At 45.0% G+C, this 25,219-nt stretch overlaps 1 protein-coding gene across 10 annotated transcripts in view; it reads right to left on the bottom strand.

Moving 5' to 3' along the window:
- Positions 1 to 25,219, bottom strand: part of LOC135388552 (intersectin-1-like) — a 337,751-nt gene that overhangs the window by 24,040 nt on the left and 288,492 nt on the right. The window contains exon 29 of one of the 10 annotated variants that reach the window (XM_064618168.1): positions 7,020 to 8,315. The exons of 6 other annotated variants lie outside the window; for them this stretch is intronic. In XM_064618168.1, coding sequence (XP_064474238.1) covers positions 8,272 to 8,315 — 44 coding nt within the window. In that variant the 3' untranslated portion in view covers positions 7,020 to 8,271. Of the gene's footprint in view, positions 1 to 7,019; positions 8,316 to 11,093; positions 11,413 to 19,895; positions 24,248 to 25,219 lie in introns of those variants that run through there. 3 more of the 10 variants (XM_064618166.1, XM_064618167.1, XM_064618163.1) reach the window with 3 other exon arrangements.

Here is a 25,219-nt window from a genome sequence, read left to right as displayed (position 1 = left end):
GGGGATCAACACATCTCTGTTAAAAAGGGTCGATGAGTCACAGGGGTACAGAAAACATGGCTATCGGAGGGGTCAACGTATTTTTCAGGCTTTGTGACGCGATGGTTGCCCTATATAGTCGTCAAGGTTGCGACGAGAATAAATGTGTGTTGGAAGGGGACAAAACCTCCCGTTCTGCCACGATATATAGCATGGAAGTAAGAAGGTCCGGTCCCAAATTGTCTCGAATAGGCAATTCTAGGCACGAAACTTGGAAAAAGGCATTTATGCATGAAAATGTTCAGTTTAGGCATTTATAGGCATTTTTAGGCAAATGCCTAAAAATCCTGGCCCTAATTATGATACGTGAAAATAATCATGCCAACCTAGCTATGACCCCTCCAAATTTGCGTTCCGTATTCTGTAGCGAGCAGGGAAAATGGTTGGCGCGTACGACGGAGATGACGGATCTTTCGACTGGACACACCGTAAAAATGTTCACTACAAATACGTGAGTTCTTCGTTGGTACCCAGCTTGATTTGTCAGAGCTAGAAGATAACAAACGACCTGTTAAATTGTGTACATAAGACTGATCTACATACGTAGTGACGTACTTGCAACGGCGAACAGCACGAATCCACTCCTGCCTCTGGAGCACGTAACACGGTCTTGTAGGGAAGCTAAAGACGCGTGTTCCTGGTGGACATATGCTGTACGTATTCGAACAATCCACAAGGCAACAATTCTTGTTGTTTGTCATCGCGAAAGGCAACTACAAAGCAAGCGAACGATAGACGCAATCTCTCGGCGTCTCCCCCGAGCGATAGCCGCTCTTTCCGCGAGGAGGCGCCACGAGCGCAATGCACAGAGCCTATTCCGCACTGGTCAGCACAACGGCACTAAAAATCGTCCCATAATTGTTAAGTTTACGTCAACTAAGATAAAAGACACTATCTTATCACAGGGCTCAGCCCTGTGTGCTGCCAAGATTAGTGCCTCTCAGGATGTTTCTTCTTCTACCAGTTTGGCTAGGCGGAAACTTGAACATGGTCGCTCACTCGGTGTTCCATTCAAACTGCGCTTCGACAAACTTGTAGTCAACAATTAGTGTTTCGTCTATGACCATGCGACGGACACTGTCCGTGAGGTACCATCGTAACTATAGGTACTTTCTGTGGTCAGCCGCGTTCCCAGGTAACCGAAACCTCAATCTTATTCACCAACATTAGAAGCGTGTTACCTAAACGTGATGACTTGTATAGCCTTATCAATGACTGCTGTAGCGATATCTTTGTATTAACCGAAACGTGGCTGACCACCATGATATTAATGATTCTGAAATCTTGCCTTAATTCTTGTAACGGTTTTGTTATTTATCGTTGTGATCGTACTAACCGTCGCGGTGGTGGCGTACTCATTGGCATTAGAAACACATTCCAATCAATTCATGCTGACACAGGTCCCTCCCCACTTGAAATGTGTTGATATCCACCAAGTTAGGGCTTAGCGATATATTGATAGGAGTGATGTATCGGCCAGCTGGTCTTTCTAGTTTTGTGACTCTTTTCTCTGAGGTGCTTGCATTACTTTCCATGCGCTTTCAGCAACATAATATGATCATCTTGGGTGATTTTAATTATCCCAGAATAGACTGGGCTATCCCCTGTGTCACAAGGGAGGAAAGCAACTTTGTAGATATGTGTCTAAAGTTTGGTGTCACCCAGCTCCGAAGCGATACGAATAACCTCATGAACATCTAACACTATCGATCTCATCCTCACAACAGACCCTGCGGTTTTTGGTGATCTTCTGTATTCGATATCCCTCAGCGATCATAGGGTTGTCATTGCTCCTCTTTGCTTTTCTTCTAAGCGTCCAAAGAGTAAAAGCAAAACCATTAAGCTGTATGACAAGGCCAACTTTGATAGAATTAACGAGGAGCTTGCATTGTTTTTCCCATCTTTCAGCTGCTATTCCATTCATCATAATTGGGAAGTTTTCAAAACTAAAATTTTTCAGCCTATAGAGGATTTCGTCCCCTCTTCTACAGTAAGGGGTACTCGTACGCAGCCCTGGTATACGTCGGAACTTAAAAAATTGAGTAACAAGAAAAAGCGTCTCTTCAGACATGCGAAAAGAAGCGGCTCTGAGTCAGTATTTGCTCTTTACCGCAACTGTGCCAAGATACTCAGAAAGATTGCACAGAATGCGAAACGTAGCTTCTATGCAAAAGATATTCCTAACATGCTTACAATTAATCCAAAGAAATTTTGGCGTGTTAACCCCAAGTCAAACCAGGCGATTTCTCTGAAAGATGCTGATGGTTCAGTTGTTCCCGATTTGGTTTCCTGTTGATCAAAGGGAGGAAGAGGGGGAGTTGGTTTCCTGTAACATTTTTAACAGTGCATTCACTAGTGTTTTTGTTGATGATTCTCATTTTCCACCATCACTGTCGCAGCTGTACCAACTTCCTCCTATGTGTCCAATTAATATCACACCTAATGGAATTGAGGATGTCATTGAAAATATGAAGCTGTCATCTGCCTGTGGGCTTGATTGCATCAATGTTAAAATGTTAAAGAACACAAAAGCTATCTCATCCCAATACTTTTCTGTAATTTTTTCTCAATCTCTTGCCTCCGGTATTGTTCCTAGAGACTAGCGTTTGTCAAAGATAGTTCCACTCTTTAAAAAGGGCGATAAGCTGGATTCACTGAATTATTGTCCAATAGCTTTAACTAGTGTCCCATGTAAAATCCTTGAACATATAATCTTCTCGCGTGTCTCCACCCACCTTGAGTCAAATAATTTTTTTCACCGTAACCAACACGGCTTTCGGAAGGGCTACTCATGTGACACCCAATTAGCTTGCTTCATACATGACATTCAGTTTAACTTAGACAATAACATTCGTACAGACGCCACCTTTTTAGATTTCTCCAAAGCATTCGACACTGTCATTCACCCAGGTCTTCTTTATAAATTATCGCTACTTAACTTAGATCCTTTTGTTCTTAACTGGTCGAAAAATTACCTCCACGACCGTTACCAAATAACGCTGGTAAATGATGCCCTTTCTTCTCCATTACCTGTGTATCCTGCGTACCCCAGGGGTCAGTACTTGGACCACTTCTTTCCCTAATCTTTATTAACGATCTTCCTAATTCCCTTTCTTCAAATATTCGCCTCTTCGCAGATGATTGTGTTCTCTACCGCAGCACATCTTCTATTACTGATGATCAGCTAGCACACGACCTTGATCTCATTTCCGCGTGGTGTTCTAACTGGAAGCTTTCCCTTAATACATATAAATGCTTGCACGTTTCTTTCACGTGTTCTAGACAACTTTCTAACGCTCATTACACCTTAAATAATTGTCCTATTTCTAAATCTGACTCATATAAATACCTAGGGATTCATCTAGTTTCGAACCTTAGTTGGACGACTCACGTGAATGCAATTACCAACGAAGCTAACCGTAAACTTGGATGCCTACGCCGTAATTTGAAGCATGCGCCACCACCTGTTAAAAGACTAGCATACACTACCCTTATTCGTCCTAAATTAGAGTACGCTTCCTCTATCTGGGATCCACATTTACTTACACTAAATAACTTACTAGAATCTTTCCAAAACCGTGCCGCACGGTTCATATCTAATGTCTATTACTATCCTTCTAGCATTTCATCAATCAAGCTATCTCTCGACCTTCCTGATCTTGTGTTACGCCAGAAGTTTCTACGACTGCGTCTTTTCATAAGTTTTTTCACAACACATTTTTACGACCTAATTTCATCACACCTGCTTCCTATACATCATCGAGACATGACCACATTCTTAAGGTTGAGCGTTTTCTGTGCAACACTGACAAATTTTTTCGTTCCATTTTTCCCGTGCACATCCAACGAGTGGAACTGTCTTCCTCAGAACATCGCCATAATTAACGATTTCATTGTATTCAAGCGAGAACTAGCCAATTTCCTGTGTATTTAATATTTCCATGTTATTTATTTTTCTACTTGTCTAAACTTGTATCTTCGCTTACCCCCCTCATGTAGTGCCCCAATGGGGGGCGCCTTGAGGTACTAGTACCATAAATAAATAATTAAAAAACATAACTCAGGAAGTTGGGAGTACATTTACTGGAACCTGCAATGTCCAGAATACAGTGTTGACCATGAGCTCACAAAATTTGTAGACTATAGTGACAGAAAATTGTAAATTGTCAAAAATAAAAAAAACAATGGCGGTAACGTGAAGTGGGCTTCACCTATCTCTTGGATGTAATGAGGGGAACCCAACTTGCAGAATGGCGATAGCGATACCTAGCTTCAGTACAATTCGCAAAATATTCGAAAATTTCTAATACTCAAAATAGGTTGCAAATATCATTCGAATAGCATCAGATATCCGTTTCATATTCGAAATTTGAAATATTCGCACAGCTCTACGATATACCATAGGGGAAGGGGATGATCACTGGACAGCTGTGGGTAGGGGTTGTACATTAGACTCGCGTTACTTAAGGCGCTGAGGGACCACAGATTTTCAGTTGAATTATCCAGAGTTTGAATTAGCAATATTTTGCCTACGTATATGGGTGATAAATTATACAGACGTGATAGAGGTTCACGAGATCACAGTGTGGCAGTCATTACTAAGACTGGAGTTGAGGTTTCTTTAAAGGTCAGATATGCCGATTTTGAAGTGCCGCAGAACTGAGCGATACTCGCGCTGTGTGTTCATTACCGAACACTGAATATGTGTGTGAAATATCTTGCTCCAACTGTTCGTAGTTTTTTAGAAAACAGTTTGTTTAGTTCCCACGCCCGGCCGTCAGACCGTCGGCAAACCCTGCGCACGGGCGCACCGACGTCACTGCTCTCGGTTTATCTGTCTTTGGCTTGGCATGGACTCTGGGCTTGACCGCTTGGCCTCTTTCGTTTCGTCCTCTGGTGCATCGTACATAAGCGAACAGCTGTTATGTTGTTGCGTTGTTGCTAAGCCGGAAACAAACCATGTGAATATTTTTTTTTTTTTTTTTTGGCACGGCGTCGTTTGGAAAGTGCACTTCCTTGTTCTGACCTTGCCTTTTATGGGCTGGAGCGATATGATACGTAATATGCCACGGCGAAGTTGTCGAAGATACGACGGTGCTACGCTGTTAGAACAATTCATCGGAGCATTCAAGTGTTACCTATTATAAGCTGCCAAAAGTGCAAAGCTCTTGGCTGACAGTGGTGCCTGCTAATTTCCACTGTAGGGATTTCGTCCACGAACGTTATCATAGGTTACGCGCGTCTCCAGAGACACTTTGGAATCTCGGCACGAAATCGTCTGATGAAAATCTCAGGTGCCCGACGCACAACGTTTTAAACGTGTCACGGAGGATCAAGGCAAAAAACGAGAGCAAAAAAGGTAAGCCGAGGTTCAGATATAAAAAATAGCAAGCTTAAGGAATCGATTGTGCAGCTGTCCGACTGCGCTTACTCTGATATAACCACGATTAGCAACACAATAGTATTGATAATCTAACTTCTGAATTACCACAGGTGCACGCTGAAGGCGGAAATGAAGCATGATCTGGCTTGTATCTGGTGCATGGAGAAATGGCTGACACGTTAGTTGCAGTCTACCTCCACCAATAGGTATGACAATGTGATGTTATAATTTGAGTATTCACCTATGTTCAACTTTTCATGTGCGCTCGCATGCAGACATCTTGACACCACTTTTAAATCTGCCCTCAAAGTTACAACCTGTGCTTTCAGGGTGGAAAACAAAGGTCCCCATCGCGATTAGCTGCTATCTCCCAGTTCAAGCACTTCTGCTGTCTGGACACTGGTTCCTGTGGACGGGGTGTTACAAGCTTCACTGTCTGATATAGAAGGTACGTTACATTAGTTCAGTTAATTGGATGGACTGTTAGCTGGATTACTGTTGGACATACAATCCTTTGGCACACCGAAGCTGATGTCGCCTCTGATAACGTTTTAGAATTTTCAGTGTCATCAACGTCCGTTGAGGAAGGTGCCTTCACTATCTGTGAATCTTTAATTGAAGAATAGCCCAGAATTCATGTTAACATTGTCTACTCTTATTAATTCACTGTCTGTGTTCTGAGAGCTAAGAAAAATGGAAACTATTTATTTGTCACAACTTCACACTGGATGTGGTACTGGCTTGACATGTAAGCTAAAATACCTGGATTCTACAATAATTGTGTTCAACTTGGTGCATTACCGTGGGCAACGCCACATTCACTAAATTTTTAGTGGGTCCGGTGCACAAATACTGTGTGCATACTGCATACATACATACTGTTCGATAGGCAAAAATACCTGAGCAGTGCTGTGTAGTCTTTTTACCCAAAGTCCATACTCTTACTTCAAAGTCACAGTACGTAGAACAGCAATGTGCAGGTATGCTGCGATAGAGATTCACAACAGAAAGAAGACTGTTGAGAACATCTAAATTTTAATGAGACGAGAGGTTCGTGCACAAGGCTGCTCTTGTTAATGTCTAACATGAAGTTACAAAATCCCAGAATATATAAAACATGTTGTAATGTAGAGAGCGAGGGTTGGTACAGACATAAAAATAATTATACAATCATATATAATAAAATAAAAAGGGGGTACAATTCCCCCCTCAACTCGACTCGACAACTCAATAGCTCTACTTATTCTCTACCTTACAACATGTCATATATTCTGGAATTTTATAACTTGATGTTAGACCTGAAGAAGCACAGCCTTCTGTGCGAAAGGCTTCTTTCTGTTGTGCACAATCATTATACAGTAAATACGAATATCCATTTCTTGTCATTAAATGCTTTTTCTTTTTATTTTTTCTGCAGTGATGAGCATCCATAAGGACACATGCCAGAAAGGGAGTCTCTTCGGGATGACAAACCCTCATCACCTCATGAGGATACAATGGTTGACGAATGGTTCTCAAGCACATCGAAACTTCAACAAATAATTCATGAAAAAGCCAGTCAGTGCTAGCACCAGGAATTGAACGTGGACCGTCCTGCTACCAGTCAGAGATGTTACATTTCAGGCGCTCATTGACTTTTGGTGAATTACTTGTTGACTTTGTCCCAAGGTGGAGCTCGCCACAGCTCATTTGCTTATCTGTTAATGTTGTGGCGTGTGTTGCGTTTTTCTCTTTATGTGTTCCAGACTCAGAACGGTTAATTTGGATCAGGTCAGGTACGTTTCATTTAGGCATGAAAAACATAAAGTGGTGTTTCTCAACACAACTTAGCAGTGGCCTTCATGCATTACTGCTACGGCCATTAAGCGTGAATGGAAAGCTGCACATTATGCATGATGTAAAACCCCCAAGACTAGGGAACTGGAAGGGACAGACACAGACACGTCCCTTTGTGTTCCCTAGTCTCGGGGTTTTACATATGCATCATCTTCACCAGCTTGCTTGCTTCCTAGCCATTTTTTCTGCACATTATGTTCACTCTACTTTTATCGTGTGCTATATAATCTTGTTCAAGTTCTGTGAAACGACGTGTAATGCTATAAAAAAATTCAGTACACTGCTTATGTGGGTTGCCAGGTAGCGCAAGAATGCAGGAAGGAAACTGTCATGTTATGGCAAGTGTTTACGTGTTGTACATTTAACTACTAATTTTATTGGTTAGCTTTTGCCGGCGTATCATGTCAAGCCATGTTATATTAATTTGGAACATGTTCTTCTTAGTAGCCTGAGCAGCTGATACATAGTGAGAACACAGCCCATGTGTGTTTGTCTTTTCCACCGCAGCCCTTGGGTTTCCTCCCTGATGGCTACACATGTCATGGATAGGTTTCAGAACCGGTAGTTCCCGCCAAGTGTGAATTGCTTTTCAGGGGATCATCACGCTGGCAGATGAACCATATGGTTTAAATTATTTGCAGGACAGGAATTGCGTAGCTGCACACAAATAGTACTGCTACGACGTAAGAGTGGTTTCAAATCTAGCTATTTTGTGTTCCTAACATTATCGCACAAGATGTAGTATCCACTATGATCCTTTATATGGGGGGTATGTACAGTGCAATCAACAGATGCTATTTACAAATCTGTGTTTTCTACTGTGTTGAAATGGGGTAGTTTGTATCTGAGAGCCATAGTGAAACACAGGCAGCCAAGGACAGACTTTTGATGCCCTCGAGAAACATGGCAACACATTGCAGGGACTCTGGATGCTGCCTAAATTTCCAGAACACACAGCTCAAGGCAGCGGTTAAATAACAAATGGTTTGAGAAATCCAAGACAGTTGCATGTGTCAGCAGTCCACTGTTGGATTAGCTTCTCTCCGAGATACGTTATCTGAAAGGGAACGCACGGGCACACTCAGAATGATACTAGGGCTGCCTGTGAAATAGAATGAGGAGAGGGGGAGATATATAACCCTTTTTTCTTGTCTGTTATTCTATTGGTTAAATTGTCATTTGCTTAGCAGCATATATGTGTATATTCCAGAGTCTGCTAATAAATATATCAGTTTAGAGCTAGCAGTCGCACTGTAGATGTCTCATCCTGCCCTTGGCTGCTTGTGTTTCACTATGGCCATGCTTGCTATTGCAAAAACAGAAAAGGAAAAGGCAATAGAAAAACACGAAAAGAACGACCTAAAAAGCTGCCTGTTCTAGTGCTCACATGGAGGCAATGCAATGAGGTAACATGTTCCATTCATGAACTGTGCATAGTAGTACATATCACAACGGCAACCGATTATTCAGATTTTTCTTGAAGTACTTTGTTTTTTGGAGCTTTGTTTGCACAGTCTATTATTGGAGCTTTATGTGATTCCCCTCTTGAGATACTTTAAGATTGCTGATGCTGTGCAGTTTGTTAATTTTGAAACTGTGCTGTGCTGAGGTACAAAAACATAATTGTCATATCTACATTTGAGCACATAGGAATAACTTGTAAGTACTTTCCTTGTTGACATTAATATTTGCACCAGGTCACAACATTGTTGATTGATGGAAAATGTAAATAAATATATTTATTTGCTTGCCAAACAATGCACAAATGTTTTCTTTTCTAGTGAGATATTCCCTGTTTACCAGACATAAATGCGGAAAAGTTAAAGGTGCACAATGATGGTAGAGTCTAGCGTTGCTTTTTGCCACTTCACATATATTCACTGTTATTCGTGTGCACATGTAGGAATAGGAAGGTAGAGCACGTGCTTAAAAAATTTCGTATGCAGCCACACATATGGTTCAGAAGATTAATTAGATGATGTCCAAGCATATATAATTGTACTTTATGTGCAATGGGTATGCTAACGGATTGCTTCCATGAAGCCTTTTCATTTATTTTTATAAATTTTATGTTTTATTTCATATAAATTTTATATTACTTATTGTATACTTATTTTTTTTATAAATCTTATAACTAAAAAAATCAAGTTACGCGGACCCTGTAGGAGTACCCTTTGCAAATGGTTTGGTAACGTGTCTCTAACTGTAAAGGTAAGAGGCAATCGAGAATGCTGCAGACAAGGCTGCATATTGCTTATCATGTCCTACATAAAAAGCGATTTGTACAATAATTCCTGACCACGGAATTAATTCCAAGGCTGGCCAGTGATGTCACCCAGGACGACAAGTCACATAATTGCCTCTACACTTTTACACACCATGGGCTGCATTGTGAATTGAACGAGCACTCTACAGAAGGATAAGGTGCACCTGATTTCTAGGATTTATGCTATGCCCTAACTCTTCAGACACCACATTTCTAAAAACACCATTTCTAAGAGGCAATATGTGCTCTGGTACTTCTTTTGCGTCTGCATAGTGTGCAACCACATGGCTACTGGAGCTTTCGAGTGCATGTTTTTGTGCGACGGTGCTCATTACAAACAATATCCAGATGTTAGACATAAAATGCAGTAGTTTGTAGCGTGCCACACAACGCAGCGTGACATGGGAGTGTGTGATTCAAAGAAAGCTTCTGGAAAATGCACAGAATCTCACAAAAAGTTTAGAATGTGATTTGTATTTCGTTTTACGTCTCTCATCGTTACATACCATCGTCGACGCTGTTGCACATTGATAAATCGTACGTAAAACTTGTGCCATAGCAGTATGCGGTTTCTCAAATACATAGCACAATTTTTTCCTGCAGGAATAAAACGCTGTTGGCATTTTCTTGCTAACACGGCTGTCGAAACGTCAGTCTCTGCAATGGCCAAGTGCTGTAAAGGGGCTAACGCAGACGCGACTTGATACAAATTGTACGTGCTCACAAAACACAAACGACGAATTCCAGTCACAACATCGCACAGAGGTTGCTTCGCGAATGAGTTCGCTGCTGCTGCACTGTTTACGCCCGCGGAACGGTGGAACCCGGCTGTCCGCCATCTTCAAGCACAGATACGTGAAGCCGTGAGAAGCCGTAGCTGAAATCCACTGACAAGTACGAAGGCGCGTACACGTCACAATGCCCGTTCGGGTGCATCTACGTCATAAAAATGGCTGCGCCCATGTGTGTTTCGGAATGAATTATCTATTTTTTTGACATGGTACTGTACCGAACTGAGAGAATGAAGGTGCATTTTGGAGAGAGCTGGATGTGGGCTTTCAGAATATCACAACCGTTTCGACTATTTGGGATATCGGCATAGCTGACCTTTAATGGACCAGATAGCCACACAGGAAAGTGGAGTGTGTCCCTTTGGGGATTGAGATTTGTTTTATGTGCAGTGTACTGGGCTCCAGACTCCAGCGATATGTATTTATCTAAACTGTATGATCACATATTAAGGTTGCATGATAAAAACGTGATAATTACGGAGAATTTTAACTTGTGTATGTTTTTTGAATGTGCCACAGCTTGCAAATGACCGTATTAGTGGAAACTCCATTTTATATCTCTTGTTTGTCAGCAAGAAAGTGGTATATCGGACCACAATGCTGTATACAGTCGGGCCCGTTTATTACGATAATGCCGATACATGATCAAACTGCTAGTTCAGGTCAGCTCACCCATTGGAGTACACATAAACAAGACATCAATATAACAATCCCTGTGAAAGCATTTCCTCACATATAGCCATCAGAATTCATCTGGTAGCCAATGAAACGCATGAAAATCATGGTGCAAGACTGCACTTTTTTATTGAAATCAAATTACGGTGCCATTTTCAAGCGCCTGATACAGCTGATTTTCAAGATCCCGATGAGCTCTGAGCACAATAATAATTCAGCTTCCTCACACATTCTAGCGCATCTTTGTATGACGCTTCCAAAGGCATCCCATCCCAGTCATCGTCGGAGTCGTCCTCCAGTGAGCACTACTCCTCTGTACCACGCACAGCTGCTATGATCTGTTCATCGGTAGCTGCTCCTTCGCGGACATTCATCTCGTCACAATCTTGATTGAGAACAAGAGAGAAACTGATGTTCTGACGCTGGAACAACATAGAAGGGACAGATACAAACAAAGCCTCAAAATGCCTAAGAAATCAACGATGAAAGATGAAAGTCACTGAAAAGGTTAGCCAGCTGTAGGGATCGAACCCACATCTTCTGGATTACCGGTCCAGGGCTCTACCAATAGGAGATATGCGAAATAGCGCCATCTGTCGAGTGCGCCGCCATGGCTAGGGCAGATCTCTCACGCGCTGTAACGCAGCTAGAGGGGTTCCGCTAAAAAAGGAATCCACGGCCGCAATTTTTGAAGCACGACTCCTCGGTAGAGTACAGAACATTTCGGCGGAATGTACGAATGACAAACTGTTCAGAGCTCTAGTCTCAGCAGCAGAAATAGTCCTACAGTTTTGCGGTCAATTCCATTTATCATCGACGTTCGGCATTTGCATTTACTTTGTTTTCTGCAATACTTCACTGTTTAGTTTTAGCTGCTATTGTGGTGATACGATTAAATGAGATTCTGGTCTTATAAATGGGGAATATTTTGATGCAGGAGTTTTTCATACCATTTGCCGCACTGTGCCGAGCAATCTCTTCCTTAATGTTTTGTGATTCTTGGAACCACGCCACGGTTGTAGTGCTGCTGCATTTGGTAGTTGTGATATTGATGCGGGCAGCACAGCGTGATGATGGCAATGGTTTAATGAGCAGAATGAGAATGGTACAATGGGAATGGCCGCGCGTGGTGGCATGGGCCCGCCGCCCTCGTCGTCGTTACAGTGCCCCCCTCCGAAGGCGCGACCCCCGGGCGCGGCACGTCAGGGTCAGCAGGGGGCAGGGGGCGTTAGGGCAGGTGGAGAAGGTCCGAGACAACGGAGATGACGGGAAGATGAGTGGACGATGTGATGGGCAAGGCAACGGTGCGGCGGACGATGGAGGTGCATGATGGTGACGCACAAAGGGTGGACAGGTGGCCGATGATGGGGCGCTGGTGAATTGGGCTTGGTGAACGCTGTGCTGCCTGTACAGGGCCGGGGCCGAGGGTATCCTCCACTGTGCGCTGCCGTCGTGGGCGTCGTTGGGCGTCTTCGGGGCTGGGGCATCTTCGGGGCGTCGTCGTCTCGTCATAAGGGCTGGCGTCTGGTCGGGGCTGGGGCGTCGATGGCCACGACAGGAGCGCTTGCGAAGGAGGATAGCCCGCATCTCCACCAAATGATGCGGGCAGCACAGCGTGATGATGGCAATGGTTTAATGAGCAGAATGAGAATGGTACAATGGGAATGGCCACGCGTGGTGGCATGGGCCCGCCGCCCTCGTCGTCGTTACAATATATAATTTGACGATATAGTACTAGGTTTCAGATTTATATGTTGGAAGGTATCTGGTTCTATCATTGCTGCTTGCTCTCCTTAAGCCACGACTTGACCCGTTCGTCAAGCATGTGACTTTATGACCAACATTTATTTATGTTATTTAATAAATAAATATTTGATCAACATAAATGTCATGGTTCTGAACCTGTAATAAGCGTGGTTTTATCCTACCTAGTTCAACTACATGAAGTGATTTTCCTTTTAACTGTGTGAGGCAATTCACACACACACACACACACACACACACACAAATAAGATTTAAAAACAAATATTCATAGATGATGTCCTATTCTCGTGTTCTGGCTTATTTAGTGGCTCGACTTTCTAGTGCTCAGTTACAGCGATTCATAAATACGCCCCTTTTGTCGTTCTATTCCTCTCTGCTAGTACAGCTTGGCGCAGCAGTGCGGTGACACCTTCATCATTACTAAACATGTACTGTACTGTACATACTAAACATCATTACTGTTTTGGTCTTCAGAGTTTCGTCATACGCAGTCCTTTTCACGACAAAAAGTTGCGGTATTCAGACGATTCTTTACTAAGCAGAACGGAAAGCTTGCAGTGTAGTTCACACTATGCTGCCGGCTGCTGCTGGCTGCTGCACAACAAACTTTTACTAACGCAATGAGGCGCTTACACATAGAATGACAAAAACAACAGAAGTCCTCTTCAGCTGCCACTATTCAATCAAACTTACTCACGGGCAACGCAAACTGTGTACACGGAACAGCGGAGCCATGCTTTCCAAGCATCGCCTCAACGAAAATGGCGCGAGTGCGTTTTCGCTAACGGGCAAGAGAGGGCGCTTCATTTCGCATATCTCCTAGGGAGCCTCCATGTGCGTCCCCTTTTCAGGGAGGCGACAACTCCGTCGTCTGCTACGAGCGCCGGCATCTTGACTCCCACATCGCATTGGGCGTCAGCGGCGGGGTTGCGTTTTTTTCGCGACAGGAAGGGGATAAAAGCAGAATGAAGGATACTAGCGTAGCAAAACTGTCATATATGCTAGTAGAGCTGGTCATGGGTTGTAAAATATGTTGCTAATGCTTTGTAACATTTGTCTAAACTCGTCACTGCACCTGGTCGCGTCTCGACCAGCGAATTACAATAGTAAACATGGGAATGTGTATAGACCACAGAAATGTGTTATTATAACATCTCATTCAAGTGCAACGCCAGCTGTCGTTGTGCTTGAAAACGACGTTGTTTTACCGACATATGCTCCTGTCGCAACTGCACCCTTAATCGCAGTTGTACAAATTTGCCCACGATTGCATGACATAGTCCTTCTTTGTGTTGGTTACAAGTCGGAAGATTATTGCCGACATTACTATGAATAAAAGACGAATGCCTCTTCACATTTGTACGGTGAAATAGTACATTTCTCACGCTGCCCGAAATATACTGAAGATCCATTGCACCACGTACGTGTTCACGAAGCTCAATGAGCTTGTTGTGGCTTTGCGGAGATCCAACGCAATTGGCACACTTGGGCACGCAGCACCCTGGCATTTCGCTGCACGACGTATCATAACTCTGCAGATCTCCACGCACGCTTGTCTTCGTCCACCAACAAATGTATTTGCTCAATCAAGTAGGAACTACTCAAACAAGAGCGAACGCTGGTTCACGACCTAGCTCTTTATGCGACAGATCAACGACCCCATGCCAACCATACGGAGATGAACTGAGCCCTAGCAGTGGTTCATAGAAATAGAGAAAAGAAAAAAAGGAGCTCTTTCATGCGTAAATTCCGATGCAAAAGAACTGTGACCCGAACGTGGTACACGCAGAAAAAAATCTCTGGAACTCTGGTATTACCTGAGAAAATGACTCGTGGAACGACCGATTTCGGCAGTCATAGAGGAAGTTCTGACACGCTTGTTGCACGCTGGATTTAAAATTCCGGAGGGATGAGTTGCGATATTTGTTCCCAAAACGTACAATTACGCTAAGACACCGAAGAAATGCAATCACTTGTGTGTATCTGTGCCGGATGGCCGCTCAAACGCGCAAAATGCACAGCCGGCAATGGGCAGCGCATAGCAAGTTGGGAGTCAAAATGCGCGCTCCGCGTAAGGGCGAGGAGGAAATGCGGCGTTGGCACAGTTAAAGGGTGTCTCCTCCCTGAAAAGCGGAGAAGCCGCAGCAACCCATGGAGGCTCCCTACATATCTCCTATTGAGCTAAGCTAACACGCCTCTCCAGCGACTTTCGAGGTGCGTCATCTGAAGGGACGACAAACCAGCCACTCACTCTCACTCACCCTCCTTTCACTCTTACATTTTTTGCTCACTCATACACACATTCATACGATGGAAATCGACGCAAGCGGCACCTGTTGAACAAGAGCGAAACTGATGTTCTGAGGCTGGAACAACATAGAAGGGACAGATACAAACAAAGCCTCAAATTGCCTAAGAAATCAACGATGAAAGATGAAAGTCACTGAAAAGGTTAGCCAGCTGTAGGGATCGAACCCTTATCTTCTGGATTACCGGTCCAGGGCTCTACCAATTGAGCTAAGCTAACAGAGCCCTGGACCGGTAATCCAGAAGATGTGGGTTCGATCCCTACAGCTGGCTAACCTTTTCAGTGACTTTCATCTTTCATCATTGATTGAGAAAGTCGTCCAAAGTGTCTTTCGCAGAAACAATGGTGTTTATGACGAGGTCACGCAGTTGTCTTCAACGTTAGCATCCTCACTGTTGGCTGTGTTGGTGTCCGGCACGGTGCAGTCTGTGTGCATGAATCCAGCCTTCTGAAAGCACTTGCTGATGGCTGTGGCTTTCACTTACCACCAAGACTCAGTTATCACTTCGATAGCAGTTTTCAAACTCACTTTAAGCAGCTCATGTCGCTGCAGGTTCAGGATGACTTTCTCATAAGTGTGCTTCTTGCAGTATGCCTTCACATTTGCTATGACACCCTGGTCCATAGGTTGGCTTTTGGCAGCAGTGTTCACAGGCAGGGACTTCAGGTTGACAGAAGTCAGCTTTGGCTGCACGTTGTGGGCTGTGCAGTTGTCTAGCATTAGCACTACCCACTGTTTTTCTGCGACCATGTTGTCATCAAATTTCAGTAACCAAGTGGTAGACAGCTCCTGGGTCATCCAAGCTTTTTTTTGTTTGCTCCGTATACTATATGCAGGCATTCTTGCTTCCTGAAGCAGCGTGACCGTGTAGATTTGCCAATAACGAATAAGTGGCGCTTGTTAGAACTGTCCATGTTAGCCCAAAACAAAACTACAATGTGCTTCTTTGATGCCTTGCGGCCGGAGCAGAGATCGCCTCTAAGGGCAAGGGTTCAGTTTGGAAGCAGGCTGTAAAACACACCTGCATCATCAGCATTATAAATGTCCCGATCTGCATATGCGGCAAGCATTGTCTCCAGGTTAACATTCAGCCAGGACTATGCTGCTGTCGTCAACCTCTCCCCTTTCACCGGAAATAACATTGCAGCTGATGTCGTGCCGATTCTTAAAGGAGCTCTGAAAGCCATGTAAAAAATTTTCTGTTCCGAACGCGTTGTGGAAGCAGGTAACTTAACTTGATGATTAACATGAAAATTTTCTCTGTGCGCGATATTTTTCGTAGAAAAAGAGACAATTGAACATGGTGGATAAAACTGATGCACAATATGGTGACAAAACAAATGGTGCTGAGCACAGATGAACTCAAACTTGCGTGTCTGCGTCGTCCACATTTGTCGTCTGCATCGGCCAATTCTCGTTTAGCTCGATGATTGGTAAGGTGACCATAAATTGTGGTTGTGTTATGACACTGCTTGGCGATGTTGGTGTGTAACTCAGGCAATGAATGTTCAACTCCCGATGCCACAATGTGCCGGTGACGGCATATTGCGATAGATTTCACTGGATTGTATCTGACAACGTATGGGCAAGAACGCTCCTCCAGCTGAATAAGGAATTAACTGAATGGCTAACAAAGTTGCTAGTCGAAGTGACAGGCACTAGTGATCATAGCGAACGGAATTAGTGATCATAGCGATGCAGCGATCATTTTGAGGTGTGAACTAAAGCAGCGCTTAGTGCGACACGGTGTTTATACGTATTGCCACCAACAACACAACAACAAACAGTCACCACGATAATGAACAGCATACAAAACACAGACACGGACAGAACAGCGTTCATCTGGCACTTGAAGTTTATTTTCATAATCCACCTACTCCGGAAGGTCGCTTTAGGGAAAGCAAGGTCGAGCGGGGAGAAGTTGACTGATTTTTGGTTGACGTTGCTCGGGGAGTTCAATGAGGATGGCCTCCACAATCTCACGGCCTAACCTTGAACAGCGTCTGTAGACCAATCTTCGTTTACTGTATCTGATAAACCAAAAATAAAAGAAACCTCTTTCACCGTTGCAGCGGGGTTCCGAGTGAAAAATACCAGACAACGTTCTTCGAAACCAATCAGCGGCTCCACTTTTCCAATGTCAAAATGACGCAAGCGGCTCGTCGGCTCGTTCCGGGTATTGCCACCGTTGCGCACGGTCGCGATTTTCAAAATCGAATTCTGCTATATTTGTGCACCTGTTGATAGAATTACTTCGCATGATGCGTTTTAATAAGCTTACGAACCGCTTGGTTAAAAAAAATGGTAGTGATTAAAGTGCTTCCCGAGCTCCTTTAAAACTCTGGATCCATCCGCTGAATGGGTTGAACTCGTCGTGTTCTAGAAGATAAGCAAAGGACCTGGCTTGAAGTACGGCGAAACTTACTGGTACATTTTGGGCTTGTACCCATCAAAACCACCTAGACAAGGCAGCATCAACGTCTTCGTACTTTAATGCACAGATCCACTTTCTTGCAAATGACGTTGAATCTTGTTGAAGCAGCTGTCTCACCTTGTGCCAATTTTTCCAAATTGCAGCAACCATCTTCATGCCATTCTCAATGTCTTTTACGTATCGTCTACAAAGAAAAAGCTTGCTGCTTCTTGGGCTTCGCAGGCACAGAGGACATCGAAGCAGTTCAAGTGCAACATGGTGATGCAGCAAGCAAAGTGGCGAAATCGGCAATGAACGCACCGCAACTGAGAGCAAGCAACACACTCAGAAATTTCCAGATAAATTGAGTTGTGCGACAGTGTCGACACATGGATTCAAGTTGTGCCCAATCCTTCGCTTGCTTTGTGTGATGGACGCACGGATAGGGAGTAGAAGGGCCTGGATGGCCTTGCCTAGAGGCCTCGGTATGGATCAAGGCCAAAGGTTTGGAGCAAAGCCCAAAGAGGTCACGAGGAGATTACAAAAGCCTCTTTGCTGTCTGCTATTCATGCTCTCAAGCACGCTATGAAACACAGTCCCTGCTTTAGCTACTTGGAAGGACAAGTCCTGTCCCCAACTCCTTCCTGCTGCTTTCTCTCCTTCTGTGCAAGTCTGTATGCCGCTCACAGCCACACTTGCTATGGGAACTTAACACTAACACACCTTAACGCTTAGCTAACACGGAACTTCAAAAAAAGAAGAGACATTATGTGCAGCACATTTGAAATAACTCACATTCAGGAAGCATGCAGCAGCGGACGTCGTCTGTGTATGTAACCCAAGCAGTTAAAATTTCGTTTTGTGCACACGTTTTGTGCTTGCGCATTCATCACGTGTGTCACGGTGCCCTAGGAAATGTTGTAACCAATCGAAAACAGGAGCCACATTGCCTGCTTCATTTTGCTGCTTCCTGCGGGTGGAAACATTTTACGAGAACACAAAAAGTTGGAATTAAGCAAAAAGGGCATTCAAATTAGGGAGCTTGTCATTACATTGAAAATATAGTGGGCCAATCAAAGATTCTAAATATGCCTGAATTAACAGAAAGTACAAACTATCAGGGTTTGAATTAACATGAGTCTACTGTAGTTGTGCAATCATTAGGAATGAGAAGGCTCCACAAACATTTTCTGACAGAATCTGTTTTGTAGCCAGCATGAAGCAGACGTGAGAACTGTTGATGTATGGCTACAGAAATTCTGGACATACAGCTGTCCAGGGCACCTTCTCTATGTGCTGTCACTGTAGCACACTAAAATTGTGCGACCAACTATGTACTGCAATTCACATGGATAAAATTGTTCGTTTCGGAGGTCGTTGCTACGTTGTTTCTTTTGGCACGCCAAGCGCGCGACTGCGACGCATGAGACACGAGCGATGGTAACTCTCACTCACTGCCCCCTCACCCGTCTTCACCTCGGAAGAGCATTTTGTCCGAAGTGTCGTGCCCCAGCCAGACTTTGACATTGCGATGGCTCTGACGTGACTGTATTAATTTTCAAATCAAATTTCGGCTTCAGTTTTGTGTATTACTATTCATACACTTATCATCTTACATTTTTGATGGGTCGAAGGGTAACACAGTTTGGGAAGCACTGCCATAATATACAGACACAAAAAATAGACAGTTCTAAGAGAAATGGCTGATTGCACAAACTTTCACTCAGTTGTGGATTCATGAAAATGTAGGGGCTGTAATGGCAGGGCTGCACTTGGTAGATTACTTATAAGTAGACTGAGCTTATTAGTATGCAGTTTTAACCCTTTGAAGGGTACGGGCACAGTTGTGCATCGAAAGCGACCGTGCTGCTGTGGGTGCAGGCGCACCTGTGTGTCCCAAGGTTTTGCTTTGAATTTTCACAACCTCTCTTTATGGTGCTGCTGCACTGTTTTGGGAGAGATGTTTGGCTGCTCGAGGCTTCTCCGGGGAACTGTGGAGTCACCTCTGGGCTACTTTTACAAGTATATAGTGGTAATACTGCTGGAGGGCGAGCATCACCCGTACTGCAGACAGTGACACAGGGAAGCCGTACGCGCAGGAGGCACTTTGCCTGCGCCACCAGGCAACACTGTTCGCTCAGCTACAGAAAGACACAGAATTCATGTGTGTTATGTGCAATAAAGGCCCCTGCGTACAGCCTTGCCTGCCACACTCTTGCGAACTTTTGCAGACAAGTAGAAAAACACAAAACATGTTCTGTTATGCATAGCTAAAGTGCTAATAGTATAAAGAAAATAACTATCAAAGGCTTATGGAACATTCATGGGAATTGTCATAGCCGCATCGTGGTGAAGGCGGTAGAACGTCGAGGGGGCTCGAGCTACGTCCACCTGGTGAACAGCAGAAAACAACGTGCTCTCAGTTGAGGCACCACGTAACGAAAGAAGCAGTGGCTCCCGTTTATTTACGCATTTAAAACATGATTCTCCGCAAGGTGACAGGGTGGCGCTACCAGTTAGCACAATTATAACAATCTTCCCCCTCAAGTGAAAAACAACAATAAACGATTTAACGCTTTGACATTAACGAAGAATCTAACATTTGAGTAAGAAAATCATGGTGAGTATCTCTGTACAGGTTTCACAGTCCTCTCACTTCCAACAGAGTGGAATTTTATTCTCTGTAGCCGTGGCAATTTGCTGTTGTGCTTCATGACCCGCTTCTTGTACTGGGCTTTTTTGACCTGAAGGAATCAAGGGCGGACAACAGACTGGTGATCCCCCCGTTACACTAGGCTGCGGCTCTGAATCCTGTACTGGAGGCCCAGGCACAAACTGTTCCGATGCTGGTTCCTCTTGAACGACGGGTGCTGTTGCTATCTGTCTAGGACACAAATTATCATTGTGACGGTGCCAAACAGTCAGGCACACATCTGCAGAAGAGCTGCTGTGAGCACCAATGACAGTAGCTGGAACCCATGTTGAACTCCGACGAAAGTCTCTGGCAAAGACAGTGTCCTCGGATTCTACTGACGGCCCATGATGGCACCCCTTGTCAGCATGCAACTTCTGTTTGAGCTGCTTGAGACGCACCGATGAGTGGAGGTTAGGCCAGAGAACATCCAACGGTGTTTTAAACATCCTGCCTGCCAAAAGCTCCCAAGGCGCTCGTCCTGTCACTTCATGAGGGGTCGTTCTGTAGTGAAACAAGAACCTCGCCAACTGTGTCTGGAAACATCCAGATCCGCTCTTCTTAAGTTTGTTTTTCACGGTTTGCACAACGCGTTCGGCTGCACCATTTGAAGCAGGGTGGTATGGTGGCACAAGCATACGACATATGCCGTTCCATGTTAAGAAGTTGAGGTACTGGGCACTAGTAAATGCAGGCCCGTTGTCGGACACCAATAAGTCGGGCAGACCATGTTGTGTGAAGAGCACGTGCAAAACGTTGATTGTGGCTTCAGCCGATGTAGATTTCACTGGGAACACTTCAACCCAACTTAGAAAATGCGGCGACGATGATAACAGAAGTGTGACCCAAAAATGGCCCACCAAAGTCAATATTCAGTCTGGACCATGGCCTGTCAGGGAAGGGCCATGGCGTCTTCACACTGTTGGCAATATTGTGGTCAATGCCTGACCACCAAACATGGCTTCTCGCAATTCTTTTGGTCTTCTCTATGCCTGGATGCCCCACGCGAAGTACCTTCAGCACGTCGGCTTGCAAGCTCCTGGGGATCACCACTCTTGCCCGCCAGAGCAGACACCCCTCCTGGAGGCTCAATCGGTACTTCTTGAAAAGAAGGGATAACCTTCGGGTCCCAAAGAAAACTGACCACCACGCAACACAGCATGAACGACTTGACCCAGTAAAGGGTCCCTCCTTGTTTCCCCGAGCCACAACGGCAGGCGATAGAAGGTCTGTGTAAGCCTCCTCCAGCATAAGCACTTCTGCAGGACTCGAGGATTCCACTCAGCATGCAGGAAGGGGTAGCCTACTCAAGGCATCAGCGTGCTGAAGATTCTTTCCGGGCGCGTACAATAGCTCGTACCGATACGTGGACAACATGAGGGCCCATCTGACCAACCGAGGAGAAGCATGAATCAGAATGGGTTTCTCTGCACTTAGGAGTCCAAGGAGTGGTTTATGATCTGTACGTGCTTGGAAAGGAATGTCTCACAAATACTGATGGAAATGTTCAACGCTGAACACTAAAGCCACAGCCTCCTTGTCAAGTTGGCTGTAATTCTGCTCGGCAGAAGTCAAACATTTGGAAGCAAACGCAATGGGGCGCTCATGACCATCAGCTTCTCGGTGAGCCAGAACAGCACCGACTCCATATGGGGACGCATCACAACTCAAACACACAGGTTTGCTTGGGTCAAAATGGGCGTGCACTGGTGCATCAGACATCAAATGCTTACTCCTGTTGAAAGCCTCTTCTTATGCTTGCCCCCACTCCCACTTCTTCCCGGCGGTGAGTAGCAGATACAATCGACGAAGAACGGAGGATAAATTAGGCAAGAATCTACTATAGAAGTTGATTAGTCCAAGGTAACTCTGGAGTTCCTTTACGTCACGAGGAGCTGGTGCTTGAGTGATGGCAGCCACTTTGTCCTTGTCCGGGGAAAGACCCTCCTTACTGATGATGTGTCCCAAGTAGTTGACATGCTACACAAAGAAATGGCACTTGTCGCGCATCAGTTTGAGTCTGACACCCTGAAGGCGCTCCAGGACAGTATGCAAGTTACGCATGTGTTCAGCATCATCACGTCCGGTGACCAATATGTCATCAGCAACGTGCAAATATACAGCAACGTGCGAAAGACCACGGAACAAGTTCTCCATCTCACGCCGGAAGATAGCAGGTGCTGACGATACACCGAAAGATAAACGTGTGTATTGAAACAGTTCTATATGTGTTGAGATTGTCACATATTTCCTGGATTCTTGGTCGAGGACGACTTGTTGGTCTTTTAAGTCTAGACTGATCTTTTAAGTCTAGTTTGGTGAATTTTTCGCCACCTGAATGCGTGGCCCACAGATTCTCTATGCGGGGAATAGGGTACTTCTCGATCGTGGCAACAGGGTTCACAGTGACTTTGAAGTCCCCACACACTCGCACTCACCCTTCCTTCAGGGCACAGGAACAATCGGCGCTGCCCACTCAGAAGTCTTTACAGGTACGAGAACACCTTCCCTTTGCAATCGTTGCAACTCCTGAGTCACTCCCTCCTTTAACGTGAAGGGAAGCGGTCGTGGCTTGAAGAACTTAGGCAGTGATTCACGGGGAACACGAATGGATGCTTCTGGCCCCTTGAACAGTCCCAAACCATCGCTGAAGACATCAGAAAATTCTCGAACAGCAGTGTTCTCATCCAGCATAGAGCACTTATTCACTGGACGGTCAACAAGGTCAATACCCAACTGCTGCATCCAATTCCGGCCAAGAAGTGAAGGAAATCCTGCACCGGTGAGGTACTATGGTAAAAGTGCTGTCTTGTTGCAAAATTGTACTGCAACATCTGTTTGACTCTGCACTTGTGTCAGTTCCCCGGTGTAGCTTCGTAGTGACACTGTTGACGGATTAACAGGATGCCCGGGTAGCAGTTCCAGAAGGAGATCCTTAGCAACGACACTAACACTTGCCCCCGTGTCCACCTCCATGGGGAGAGGTAACAGTAACCATGAATGGTGGTGGTGGCGATGAGAGGGTACCCTGAACTTGCCACATGTCGAATACTTCAGACGATGACACGTGAGTACCCTCGCAGTCATCAACAGCATGCACAGGCAATGTTCGACAATTCCCTGAAGACTTACGGGGAATTTCTCCAGGCTGCTGAATCGCATGACTGGAGCTCGACGCCTTGCGTCGTGAATACTTGTTTGCTGGTAGGTTCTTCCTGGAGTTACACACGCGAGCCAAGTGACCGCACTTACGACAATGGTTGCAGACGGTTGACACATGCTTGCATTGAGATGCGAAGTGTACCTCTCCGCAACGATAGCATTTGACAGTCCCTGAAGACGAAACACGATGAGTCGCAAACGATGAAGTGCTGGAACTAGACTGGCAGATTTCGCCAACACCTTTCTTAGCGGCCTCCATGGAGATGGCAATCTGCACAGCCGCTTCAAACGTCAAGTCAGACTTTTCCAGAAGACAAGTCTGAACAGCTGGATCGTCAATCCCGCACACTGTACGGTCTTGTAGCATGTTCGTCAGCTCACCCCCGAAGTCGCTATGCTCAGACAAACTCTTGAGTGACGCAATGGAGTCACTGACTGACTCTCCTTTTCCGCGCATCCTGGTATTGAAGCGGAACCGTTGAACCACAACTGACGGTTTAGGAGCATAATGGTTACTCAAAATAGAAAGAACGTCTTCAAATGGCGTGTCCTGGGGCGTTGCTGGCTTCACCAAGTCATGTAGAAGCGAGTAGGTCTTCGGACCACAAGAACTGAAGAATATCGCCTTCTTTTTATTGGTGGCCACATTGTTTGCTTCGAAGACTACTTCGAGACACTCGACGTGCACAGGCCACTCCTCGCCTCCCCCTTCAAATGGACCTATCCTACCGTATGTGGGCATCTTCATTGTTGTTGAACGTCAACTTGGGAGCTTCAGACGACAACTGACCACTTGCCCACTTCGCAGAACGAATAACTTGTAACTTCAATGGGGTTGACTTCCCCTCGTCGCCACCCGTTACAGCCGCATCGTGGTGAAGGCGGTAGAACGTCGAGGGGGCTCGAGCTACGCCCACCTGGTGAACAGCAGAAAACAACGTGCTCTCAGTTGAGGCACCACGTAACGAAAGAAGCAGCGGCCCCCGTTTATTTACGCATTTAAAACATGATTCTCCGCCAGGTGACAGGGTGGCGCTACCAGTTAGCACAATTATAACAGGAATATGTACTTGATAAATACCTTTCCACAATTTGTCAGTTGAGTATGTTGTTTATGAAGCCTTACCCATTTTGGCATGTGGTCGTAGTTTTTGCATACCTTTCAAAGGGTTAAGTTATTGCGTTACAGGCTCTGATAAAACATGTAATGTGCGTGTAGTGAAACCCATATTTCACATGAGTCACCCTGTACCTTATTGGCAGGAGCCAAAGGAAAGGCAGAAGGAACATATTCGCAGTTCTAATGAAGGGAGATGAAAAAAACGATGAGAAAGCCTCGCACCAGTGGGGGCAGTGCTGGCGTGTTGGGGAGACCTTTACTTATTAAATGCAAAGTTTACTCAATAATATAAAAGCGATACTTCTGCTAGAGGAAAGGAACAAACCACCTTAACCGTGTGCGCATACACAACCAGCACGGAGCAATCCGCTCCTTGCAGTAGAGTTTCTCCAGCAGCTGGAGCGCCCTCTACCAGCCACGTGTTAACATTTGGGTAGTAACGTCGGGGCTGCTCTCCTACCTTCCTTTGGGTAGACTTGTCTCGCTGAATGGTATCCACTACAGCGAAACTTATTATAATCGCTCAGTACAGCGCCCCTTTATTTAGTGGCTTTAGGATAGACAAAGTTGCACTGCGTGTTCGTAATTTTTTGTAATGAAACATGTATGAGACGCGACACGCTTGCCAGGCATGACTATAGCCAGGCAAACCTCGCCGAAATAAAGGAGGAGTCGAATACTCCCAATTTATCCCGTGGGTTTGACATTTTTACGGTTATCTTTTCTTTTTCTTCTTTTTTTTTGCAGCGGGTTCCATTTTTTCTGGTTT

The sequence above is a fragment of the Ornithodoros turicata genome, chromosome 3 (genome assembly GCF_037126465.1).
Source record: "Ornithodoros turicata isolate Travis chromosome 3, ASM3712646v1, whole genome shotgun sequence".
NCBI classification, from domain to species: domain Eukaryota; kingdom Metazoa; phylum Arthropoda; class Arachnida; order Ixodida; family Argasidae; genus Ornithodoros; species Ornithodoros turicata.
Note: the sequence above shows the minus strand (reverse complement) of the source record. Positions and strands in the feature narration are given on the sequence as shown.